Below are 11,486 nucleotides of genomic sequence, written 5' to 3' on the forward strand. Positions count from 1 at the left end.
CTAGGTAGTTGAGCTATTCTATTGAATTGAACTTAAATTTTGGATGAACTACATTTTAAGTGATTTTAAACTTAAAGCTAATGTGAAAATGTTGGACTATGTACCAATATAAATATATTAAACTTAAGGCCATAGCAAACACAGTGTAAAAATTACAGTGTGTTCCTTCTATTATAAATCTTGCAGGACATAATTCACCTTCTGAGTCGTGATGTAATTTAGATTATATTTTATTAGACATTCTTTACAAATTTAAAATACTGCTATTTTTACATGCACAGAGGAAAATCAGGTTGGATAATTATATTTAGGAATTCATGAAAATCAACCACAAAATAGAGACACTTTATTGTGTCATTTATCAACATACTTGATATGTATATCTAAAGTGCATTATGTTACAAAAAATATAGAAATTCAGCAGCACCAAGATACATTTACAAAATAAATACATCAGTTGACAAAATAAATTATGGTAAATGTGATAATAATAATTGGATTAGCCTTGGAAAAAATATTCACAATGACCAATGTGCAGTTTCATAGAGCAATGAGGGAGACAGTTTTATTCCAATGCATTTACAGTATTTACAGACAATAAATATTTCTAATACTTTCCATATGTTCACTATTACAGAATGCTGTAATATGTCTTCTGAAGGTCTTTGCAAAAATTTCAATGCCTCCTGAAAAGAGAAGGAAGGGAAAGAAGAAGAGAAAATAGGTTAATTATTCTTACAAATGAAGAGACATAAAATAAATGGTATAAATTAAGGAACATAGAATCACATAGAAATAGATCTAAGGACCCTTTGTAAATATCTCTTACAAGAGGTGACTGGGGTTCCATCTGACTCTCTAAATCCTCTACCACAGTCATTAATCCATCCAAATGGTCAATACAATGCAGAAAGGCTTGCATTTCTAAGTATTCTCTGTCAGAAAAAGGAGACCCTGTGGGATTTTCCAAGGCTAACAATTGGCAAGTTTGGGAAGGGAAGGCACACTCTTGGGAATCTGGAAATAAGGCTAGGTTGTGCAATCCATATGCTTAGAAGTTTATTCCGCAGTGATACCTGGTGTAGGTGATCCACTGGTGTCTTATTTTTCCAGGTTTGCATTTGGCCAATCCCTTGCTAAGATAATGGGCTGTTGTGAAGGTAATCAAAAGTTCGTGACTAGGGTATATGTTGAAGGATGCATAATTAAACAGACTATGTTTGGTTAATGATTTGATGACATCTATCATTTTCTTAACTGTCCTTAAACACTAATGAATGAAACTGTCATTGGATTTTAATTTTTGAAGCCAAAATTAAAATAGAATTATTTGTTTATTATTTTGCTGGTTTTTTGAATGGATCTTGCATTGAAAATTTGGAAAGCCTATTTTAAATTAGATGATAAGAATCAATTGATTTAAAAGTATAAAATAGTACAAGCAAGGATGGAATGAATCGCATTTTGAACAATTATTTTCTTAGAAAAGAAAAAAAGGAGCAAATTAACGGACCAAAGGAAAGATCATTTAATATATTTTACACTGCCCCGTCAGTTTGCTTGTTATCCTTCCTTTTGATTTCCCTTTCATAAAGACATGTATTAGAATAGCCAAGAAAAACATAAAACATGACCTAGAAATATATGTGTATGTTTATTATACATGGGTGATGCTTCAGAGTCCTAGCTCTTTTGAATACTGAAAACTTTTATATTATTTCTAAATCAATATATACCAAGGCAAAACATATGTTCTCAATGAAATGAGTCCTACTGAATCTGGACATCTTATTTGCAACATCAAAATTTCCCAAGTTTAAAGTTATGTATTTCCCACAGAGTGGTCCATGAAGAGAAGCCAGACAGTTTTTGCTCAGCAATTTCTACTAAGAACTAAGATAGTTATTATAGTAAAGCTCATCGCTTGCCATTTCAGACCTCTCAGATAATCATATAATGATGCAAAGACTAAAGAGAGGATAATAAACGTTTAGTTGCTTATAAAACTTTAAAGTAGTTAGTCTGAAAAGATTCTATTTGTACTACAAAATTTACATGGCCCCAGATGTTCTCATCAATACACTGCTAAATCTCTCCACTCTTCCCTGCACCTCTGTTGGGTTGTATTGGGAGAGTGCCAACATCTGGCTGCCAAACAAACAGTGCTTTCCATGAACGTTCCTCACAACCAGGGAGTAGAAAGGAGAAGCAGAAACATTCTATTTCTTTCCGTCCTAAGTCTGGATTTAATTAGGCCACTGCCTAAGTTTTACTAGCTCTACTTTAACATAAGGATAACTTTGGAATAAGAATTGACGAGTGCTGATTTTCATTAATTCTCTGGATACTTAAGAGCATTGCAAATTGTAAACGTATAAAATCCATAAAAAGTATGTATACTTCTGTTTGAGAGAGAGAGAGAGAGAGAGAGAGAGAGAGAGAGAGAGAGAGAGAGAGAGAGAGAGGATGGATAAAAATAGGTTCTGGCAATAGAGGCCTTGCATTAGTTATAAATAAGTACAGTTAGGATCATATCTTAAAGTACACTGAATACCTGCATGGAGCCAACATGTATAAGGCCTGTTACCCCTCACAGATCCATGAGACACTGGCAGCACAGGCCATTCACTGCGCTAATGATTTCACTAGTGCCACTGCCCACTGATTACTGAAGCTGTACTACTAATCCAATATAGTTATCCTTTTATACGCTATTTAATTCTGGGTTTTATTCACTTAACTCAAAGAGAGACGTGATAGTAAATAGGTTCAAACTCCCCTTTGAAACATCACTCTGTGGTCCTATCTCTAGTGAGAGGAAAGAACTGGAGAAGGAACAGGGGACCCCTTAAATAATGAGATCATTAGCTGCATAGGATGCATTTGTGTGTTGTTTTCCTCTTTCTTTCAAACCCCATAGAAGTGCTGTACTGGAAAGTAAAAAAACAAAACAGCTGCTATCAGTGGAAATGCATAGATCAAGGGGCAGCACTAATAGCACTGGCCTAAGTGCCAGGAAACGGGGAAATAAATCCAGTCCTGAGGACCACCTATCCCAGTTCCCAGGACTGCGCAGGTCCTTGCACCCGGGAGTGCCTTGGTTTTCTAGGTTATAAAATGCAATTACTATTTGCCCTTTTTTTTTGCCTCACAGAAACACACGCTAAAACAGATAGGTAGAGTGAACAATCAGAGCCATGCCTAAAAGGGCCAAAACAACAAGTTGCAACTTATTGCTTACTCCACGACAGGCATTTAACCCATGCAATCTCATCTCATCTTTATCCAACCCAAAGAGGTTGGTACAATTATTATCTTCATTTCAGAGAAGAGGAGAGTGAGTCTTAGAAAGACTAACTAACTTGTCCAAGGTTTTGAACTTTAAAGTTTAGACCCCAAATTTAAAGCTAAGGTATTTGGCTCCAAAGTCTGTGAATGTCATTACTACCTCCAACTATGAGCTAAGGACAAACCAGCCACATAGCCGTGAAGTTTTATTATTCTTATTGCAATATCCTAGAAAACTTTCTCAATTTGCCAGTGGACAAATAGATACATGAGAAGAACATATCCTTCCCAAGCCAATACTTAAAAATTTCCAGAAATCATGATTTTTTTTTTCTTATAAACTGGTAGAAACCAGAGTTAAAGTTAAATAAATGTAAAGTGTATGTTTAATATAAAATTTAATTACATAAACTTAATTAAATAAAATGTGAATGTCTCAGGATTATTTATGGTAAGATACTGATCTATAGTTTTTGTAGAGCATATCAAAGCCTTTTATGTCCTCCCCTGAAGAGAAAAAAAAAAGTAAGAAATGAAAAACGATCAAGAAAGTTTGTTAAAGTGTGAGAGGAGGGGAAAATACATGTCTTGAGCAAATAATGAAGGTAAGCCTTAGCTTTGGAAGCTTGAATAAGAAATGAAGTTATTTAGTGGAGTACTAAAATATTGGTGTTGGAGAGTGAGATGAAATGGGTTAGAAAGCCCCATGCTATGGGGGCAGGAGGACAGTGCTTGAAGTCAGACAATATTCTGAGTCATCTTGGTTTTGCAAGGTTTAAATTGTGGAGTGATTGATGGGGGCAGGGGGCTGGAGGAGGGCAGGAAGGTTTGTCCAGGCCAAGGCAGAGGGAAGCTGCACGCCCCCTCCCCCCCCGCCCCCCCCCGCCCCCCGCTGAGAGCGCAAAGGAGAGGCTCTGGGCCAGGAAGCCAGTTACCGGAAAGCGAGCTCCAGCGATGTCCCGGAGATGTCAGACAGGCTGTCCCCTTCTAGCCCACTCCCAGCCACGCCAGCATGTAGCCAGGCCGATCGAGTCCGCCGCTTCTTCTTTTCCTGCTCCTTGCGTTTGCCAGGCTTGCCTTTCTTTTTCTTGCCGGGTGTCTTCAGTGGCTGCTCTTTGTACGTCTCCACCTTGTTGGTTTCCTGAGTTAGGTACCTGCCCTCATCGTCAGACCCAAAGCGGACGGGGTGGTTCTTCGTGTTGGGGGCGGGCTTGGAGTTGGGGGAAACCTCCGAGGTAGTTCTGATTTCAGCTGTGTGGATTTCTGCGATCAGGTTGTGAAGGAAGAATCGTCGCCGTAAGTCTTGGATGGACTTTCCCTTGTCATGGAGGAGCTGATGTTCAGACACGGCTCTTTTGCTTTAAGGAAAAAAAAAATAGCAGGAGAGAAAGGAAACAATGAAATGTTAGTTGTTGGTAGAAACCACTTAGACAGGAGGAATGCCCTTTAGTTTTCCAGTTGCTCCCATACAGGACACCGGCTGCAAGAGGAGCAAGCCCCGCAGCAGGGAAGGGGCCAGGGTGGAAGGGCAGGTAACAGCTGTGGCTCAGAGTACCCGCTCTGCCGCTTACCAGGTCTGTGACCTGGGTGAGAACACAAACATTCTTGGGCCTCCTGGTTCCATCTATTTAAAAGGAAGGGGTCAGATGCAGTGATTTCTGTGCTTCCTTCTCTATTTAAATATGATTCAGTTATTCTCAGAAATGGACAGAAACCACTGAACTGCTGTTTACATTTTCCAGAGTCGTGGTGGGGAAATAAATCCAGAAGTCCTAGCCTGGGAAATAGAAAGGAGGCTGATTTTACCTGAGTACTTGCCCCAGGTGTGTGTGTGTGTGTGTGTGTGTGTGTGTGTGTACCCACACGCGCGCACACACACACACACTGCTCCCCCATTAAGAAAATAATCATACTGAATCTCAAAGAACAGTGAGCTGTAAGAGCAAAAGCAAACAAAGACTGAAGGATAAAGTGAGCAGTGAAGCCTGTCTAGGAAACTGCCTACCAGACTGAACTTTAACATATTAGACTACAGGCTACCAAGAACCTATATGTGAAGGCCAACTGTCAGAGAAAGCACGCATAATTTTCTGGAAAGTACTGGGTGGTCTCTTTAAAATGGACTTCTTTGTGTGTTTAAGTTAAGTGAGATCATTTTATTTCTTCTGTGCATCTTTTTTTAAAAAAATAGGGATTTCAGAGGGTGTTATCCTTAGTACTTAGTTAAGAAATTCACTTTTTCTACTTGTTCTTTGTCTTGAAAGTATCTCCTCAAACATATATGATGTAATCTATTTAAACAACAATCTCATAAAAATATAGTGGAAAAAGAATAACCTAATTTGCTATCATCAATTCTTTTAGGTGACACCCTGGCTCTTGCTTAACCATCCACCCATGAATTCTTCTCTTAGTCTGTGTATATGGTATTAAACATATTTAAGGATGACATATATTAGTCAGTCATATTATGCCAACGTCAACTGGGCCTATGTCTGCCATTGACATAAACCTCTGGCCAAAGTGGTTCATTTTCAAAGGTCTCTGAGGGTACTTCACAGGGCTACATCCTATGTACCCTTACTCTCCTGACACAGTGGCATCTGGGTCCCTTATTGCTTTCACTAGTACAAGCTTCTTTATCTCCTCAAAGAAATATGACAATAACAAATAGCACTATCCTCCTTTTTACAGATGGGGAAGGTGAGGTGTAGAGAGAGAAAAATGCCCCACCTTTGCCCACACAATGAAACCAGGCAGAGCCAGGGTCCCACCAATGAGTTCTTTTGATTCACAACCAATTGCTTTTTACCTTCCTCAACCCTTTCTCCTACTGATGCTGATGTTTTTTTGAGAAAACATGAAAGAAAAGGCAGAGAGTGAAAAACCTGTGGTGGGAACCATGACAATGGGCAAGTGGACAGCAATCTATCATTTCCTTGAAGACCAAGCTTATTGCCCCAAAACATTAATTTTCATCACCAAAATAAAGAACTGGGAGACCTAGAGTTTGAATTTTCACTGAGGGAATGAGAGATTGTCTAGTTATACTGTGAATCAAAGAAGGGTAAACCATGAAAAAACATTCATTATTTCTCTGGACCTTCTAGCTAGAATGCCAACTTCCTTTTAGTATTTCAGTGCGTGGACTGACTTTAAGCCATGAAGCTTGTTCAAAAAAAAGACATGACTTAATGGAAAGGAATTTAACAGGAGCCCGGTTTAAATGAGGCATGAAGGAGTCTCTCTTCCTTTTTGAAGGTGCCACATGTGACTAGATTAAAATTCACTGACTTTGTGGCAATAGTTAGTATTCTGGAAACTTTTAATAACCTATAAATTTGAGGCTTTGGTATAATACATTCATATCCTCTAATATTTCTTAAAGAATAGGACTGATATAATTGTATATTTCATAAGTATTGCAGTTTAATAAGCATCTTTTAGCAAAATGTCACATTAAAAAGTTCTTAACCAACGTTCCTTTATAGTATTTAGTCATTTTATTTCTTTCTCGATTCCTGGCAGATATCCACCCCATCTGTATTGCTCTCCAAATGTATAATACAACCCATTCTAGCTTAACCTGAAGCCAAAACTTTTAATGGTTGGCCTGATCTAATCAAGCCACATTGCTCATGCCCCCTGTGACTGGCATATATGCCTGTCATCTTGGCCAGCCTGTCAACTGTGAGTCACAGTGCCCTCCTAATTCAAGTCCTGCACTTTCCCAGGATGGTTCTCATGGGAAAAGGAGGGATCATTCTGTCCTTCTCTCTCAGAAAAAGCCTACAATATGGCACGACTGTCCCGTTTAAAACAGAATATCTCTTGTGAGGTATAAAAGTTCTCTCTGCAGGTTAGGGGTAATTGCTAATATATTAGAAAAATGCAGCTTTTCTTCAATGCTAAATCTGAAATGTTGTTACAGAATTTACTTAGTGGTTCAAAGACTTCTGTATTTAAACAAGTGTGAAGAATGAATGTCTAACTGGGCAACTGCATTAGAGGATCAGAATTATAATAGTATCTTTATTCCTTAATAAGGAATAAGGTCCATAGAATGTTCTATTTCTTTTCGAAATAAGACAGAAACTGACACAAGGATAAAGGACTAGTCTGTACGAACCAGATACACATAGTTAATGAGTAGTGCATTCAAATTCAGGAGGAATTCAATTTAGATGATCCTGAAATGTTGAAGTTGTAAATATGGCCTCAATACTAGTCTGCTACTCTATCTGCCTGTAAACATTACATAGCACAGTGGTTCACACGGAACTTATTACATACCTAAGCTCCAACATGGAAAAACAAGTATGTTATTATATTCATGGTCTCCTTTGCTTATTGTAAAAAAAAAATTGTAAAAATGTGGGGGAACTGCTTAACATAGATAACTCTAAATTCAGTCAAAATATAGCTGTTTTAAAGAAAAATCACCCTCAAGGGAGTTTTCAGGGAAGATTGAATTTCTAAAGAACTATCAAGGAACTCGGGGAGTAAACAGAGTGATGGGAATTCCTCTCCCAGCAGAGGAAGCAGCAGTTTGTACCGATGCTAGGCTCCTGAAGAAGGAGTCTGAGTTTGAGAAGAAAAGTTCTGTGGTACAAGGAAGACTCAGGGTTAGGGTGTTAGAGTTAAGATGACTCACCAGAAGTCCCTTCCAACCCAAATGACTCAGTCCAAAGTTATGCTTTTCATTAAGTGGAAGAGACCCATTCTGGTTCCCCAGCAGAACAGCCAATGATGTTTTAGATTTCTGAATCTGTTGGGGTTCCACCTCTAACTTAAACACAAAGGTTGCCACCTGTTGCAAGCCATATTCATCTGGACAGTAACACCTATAGGTCTGACTTTCAACCTCCAATCTACTCAAGCTCTAGCTTCATTAATTAAAGTCTTTTGGATTCACAGTTCCAAAGGTTTCACAAACCTGTATTGCCTCTTTTGCATGGCCCAACAGACAGTGTTATTGGTGTAGTAGTAGTTTCCTCTCCTTTAAAAGTTAGCCCCTAGTTAGAAAACCATCTAAAGCAATTTCCCTAATACTTGGTGTGAAAAGTAACTAGGAAGTAACATGGTTTGATCCATTGTTAAAATTTCTTTCAAGAAACTAGGCTTATTTAGCATAATAGAGGACTAATGTTTTGTTTTATTGTTACTTGGCAGCAATGCAAAAATAATGACTTGTTTTTTAAACTCCATTTGGCTATAATAATTTGATGAAGCGTCTTCATCTACTGATTTCAGATGAAAAAAAAAACACACATGGCTGTAATGTGATGATCTATTAGCCATTAATTATAAGAATGTTCTGTGGTAGTTTTACAACCATCTGTTGAGTGTGAGTGTTTGACTACAATATTATATTTCACCCACAAACAAAACTATAACAGAGTCTTTGGCTGCTAAATGGTTTTTTAAAATGTGTATTTTGCAAGGTGCAACAACAACAAAAAGAGTTAAAAATAGCCTTTAGGACAGTTAGCACTATTTTAATGCCATAACTGTGGATTTAATCATGGTCCATTTACTGTTTCTCAAAAAAGAAAACAGGTATTTCTTAAGCAACTGTAAAGAAAAATTGGCTGGATTCCAAGACAGTATTTCTTCGCCAAATAAATACAGTATTTAAGTGTGCTTTTAAAAAATTCACTCTTCCAAAAAAATTCATTCTTCGTCTATATTTATATATGGATTTTAAATAACAGGATTTAATAAAAGTCTCAAAATGAGCAAAAATCCTGAAGATAATTTTCAGAAATACATCTACAAAACGTCGATTTGAAGAATACAATGCAGCTTTATCTGCAGTACAATGTTCTACACAATTTGCCTTAGGAAATTCATAATAGATTTTCATTTTGGTGCCAAGGTTCAGACATGTCTACAGTAATTTCATTTAAGGATTTTCTGCCCTCATAATAATAGATCAAGGGGCTGTATACAACTGTTGCCTGTTTGTACCCCTTTGGGAATTCACAAGGAAGCACCAGGAACTTGATTGTAAATATCAGATGCTTCTATTTTTACTGTTAGTGTAAAAGTTCCCCTTAATTCCTTCTCCAGAGGCAAACTCTTCTCAGTTCTCAGACTTTATGGTTTTCTCATCCTGAACACTGAGTCTGCAGTTTAAAGATACCCAAAGACAGTGTTACACACGTTAGTGAATAGCTAGGTCCAATAGATGATGAAGATAGTATTACTCTACCACTCTCCCATCTTTGCAGTCAGACAACAGAGTGATATTTATCTGGTGTACTCGGATGGATGATTATTTTAAAGTCAAAGTTATCCTTAAAGGGATCACCAAATGAGAAGGCCAGAATACAAGTTTTCAGTGTCCAGTGCACACCCATAGACCTGTGGCTCCAGATTAAAGAACTGTTAGCAATAATTCCCAGAAAAAAAGTCTCCGAACCTAATACTCATATGGAACCAAGCACGCCAGCGTTGCTGAACTGTATCAGTCCTAAAGCTGGAATTGCGCCATTGCAAAGTTGTTACTACTTTCTTATATAATATGCCTTCATTATGTAATGTGGTCCCATTTTATATGCTTAAAATTATGTCATTCATTATAAAAGTGGATGCAAGGTTTTTGCTTTTCACGCACCAATTGCCACCCACATTCAGTATGTACTGACGTGCACACAGACATATGCGCTCCCCTGGATCCCTCATCTTCCTCTTGGATGCCTCAGGGTTTCAAACCCCGAAAGCAACTTTTTTCTGTCACTAGAGGCAGAGAATCTTTGCTTAGAGGAGATTCTGTTAAAAAAAAAAAAATCCAGAACGCTCCCTCTTATGGAAACTCACATCAAATGTGTCTCTTGCCTGTCTTTCCTGGAGGTTCCCCAGGCTCCCGCTGGGGTGGAGGACCCGGGATCAGCCCCCAGCAGGTAGCCGGTCCTCCCCGCTCGCTAGCTGACTCGGGCGGGCGAGGAGCATCCCTGACCGCCGTGAGCCCGGGCAGCGCCCCAGCCTGGCGGCCTCCCCCCCTGGCCTCCCCAGCCCTCTCCTGGCGCCCTGGGGAGGACGGGGCACTTACAGCCGGCGGCCGCGCTCCTCCACCGAGCGCCCGCAGGAGGGCACCGAGTAGCTCAGCAGGAACACCGCGACGACGCTCCACTGCTGTACCAGCCTCCGCAGCATCGTTTCCTCTCGCTGGCAGGACCTGCGACGGAGCGAAAAGGGCCCGAAGGGTCAGTCCCGAATCTCCATCTCCCGAACTACCCCGCTCCCCCTTTCAGCCGGATCTCAAATAGCCTCTTCAACATCAAGGGCATCTCCCAAGTTGCAAAGAAAAAAAAAAGAAAGAAAGAAAAAGAAAAGCAAAGCAACTTTCTCTGAAGCTTCTCAACACTTACTTATTTAGGAACCAGCTACTCCAACTGTGCTTTTGCCAAACCACACAGGCAAAAAGGGACCAAAAAGGAAAAAAAAAAAATCAGAAGCGCTTCCTCCGAAATAATAACCAAAATGAAATCGTTTTATATATGCATCAATGATGAGCAGCGAGCGTGTTTACACGTCTCCCATAGCAATGGCTAATTAATCTGGCCGGCGCTTCTGCTGGGCTCGAGGAGCAGGGCGAGCCCCTCCTAACCAGAGAAGCAAGTTTCCTCCTCCGCAGTCAGCTGCTCCGCGCACTGGGCCGTCTGGTTCCAGAGCCACTTGCAGGGAGACCCACATATATACGCATAGCTGTCTGTCTGCCTCCTCTGGTGGGCTGGTTGCTTCCGGAAAGTTGATTCCACACACCCTGAGAACAAGTTTCAAGTGCGTGTGTCGTCGATCAGGAGGGCCAGGTGGCAGCGAGGGCGGGCTCAGCGCGGCGCAAAGGGGCGGCGGCGGCCGCTCTCCGGGCGGGGACGCGCGCTGGCCGAGAGACGCAGGTTGGAGGCGAGTGGCGAGCCGAGCGGAGGAAGGTTCACACGCTCGCTCGCTCGGAGGCCAACCTGCGGAGCAGTGAGCGAGTCGCAAAGAGGTGGCGCCCGAGGAACGCGCGCGGGGCGAGCGAGGGCGCGGGGGCGGGGGCGGGGGCGGCGGCGGGCGGGCGGCCGGAGCGGCCCCGCTGGCCGGAGCGAGCGGAGGGGAGCCCGGCGCTGGGAACGCTCTGCAAGCGGAGGAGCTGCCCGCCTCCCGCCCGCCGCCCCCGACGCTGCCCCGAGCTCCGCCGAGCCCCACCCTGG

The 11,486-nt window shown here is 41.0% G+C and overlaps 1 protein-coding gene across 1 annotated transcript; it reads right to left on the bottom strand.

The window, feature by feature from the left end:
- Positions 1–222: 222 nt before the first annotated feature.
- PTHLH (parathyroid hormone like hormone) lies at positions 223–10,801 on the bottom strand. The gene is made up of 4 exons (XM_059682458.1): positions 10,662–10,801; positions 10,343–10,468; positions 4,224–4,646; positions 223–686 (listed from the first exon to the last, which is right to left on the bottom strand). The coding sequence occupies exons 2-4, from the start codon at positions 10,444–10,446 to the stop codon at positions 677–679; spliced, it is 537 nt and encodes a 178-aa protein (XP_059538441.1). The 5' UTR covers positions 10,447–10,468; positions 10,662–10,801; the 3' UTR covers positions 223–676.
- Positions 10,802–11,486: the final 685 nt, after the last annotated feature.

The sequence above is a fragment of the Myotis daubentonii genome, chromosome 2, assembly GCF_963259705.1.
Source record: "Myotis daubentonii chromosome 2, mMyoDau2.1, whole genome shotgun sequence".
NCBI classification, from domain to species: domain Eukaryota; kingdom Metazoa; phylum Chordata; class Mammalia; order Chiroptera; family Vespertilionidae; genus Myotis; species Myotis daubentonii.

What these genes read in the sequence shown, in the direction of transcription:
- PTHLH (XM_059682458.1), bottom strand. Translation starts at nt 10,446, where the DNA reads ATGCTGCGGAGGCTGGTACAGCAGTGGAGCGTCGTCGCGGTGTTCCTG. An exon ending in GAGGAGCGCGGCCGCCGGCT is followed by an intron (nt 4,647 to 10,342) that starts GTAAGTGCCCCG and finishes TTTTCCTTAAAG; the next exon opens with CAAAAGAGCCGTGTCTGAAC.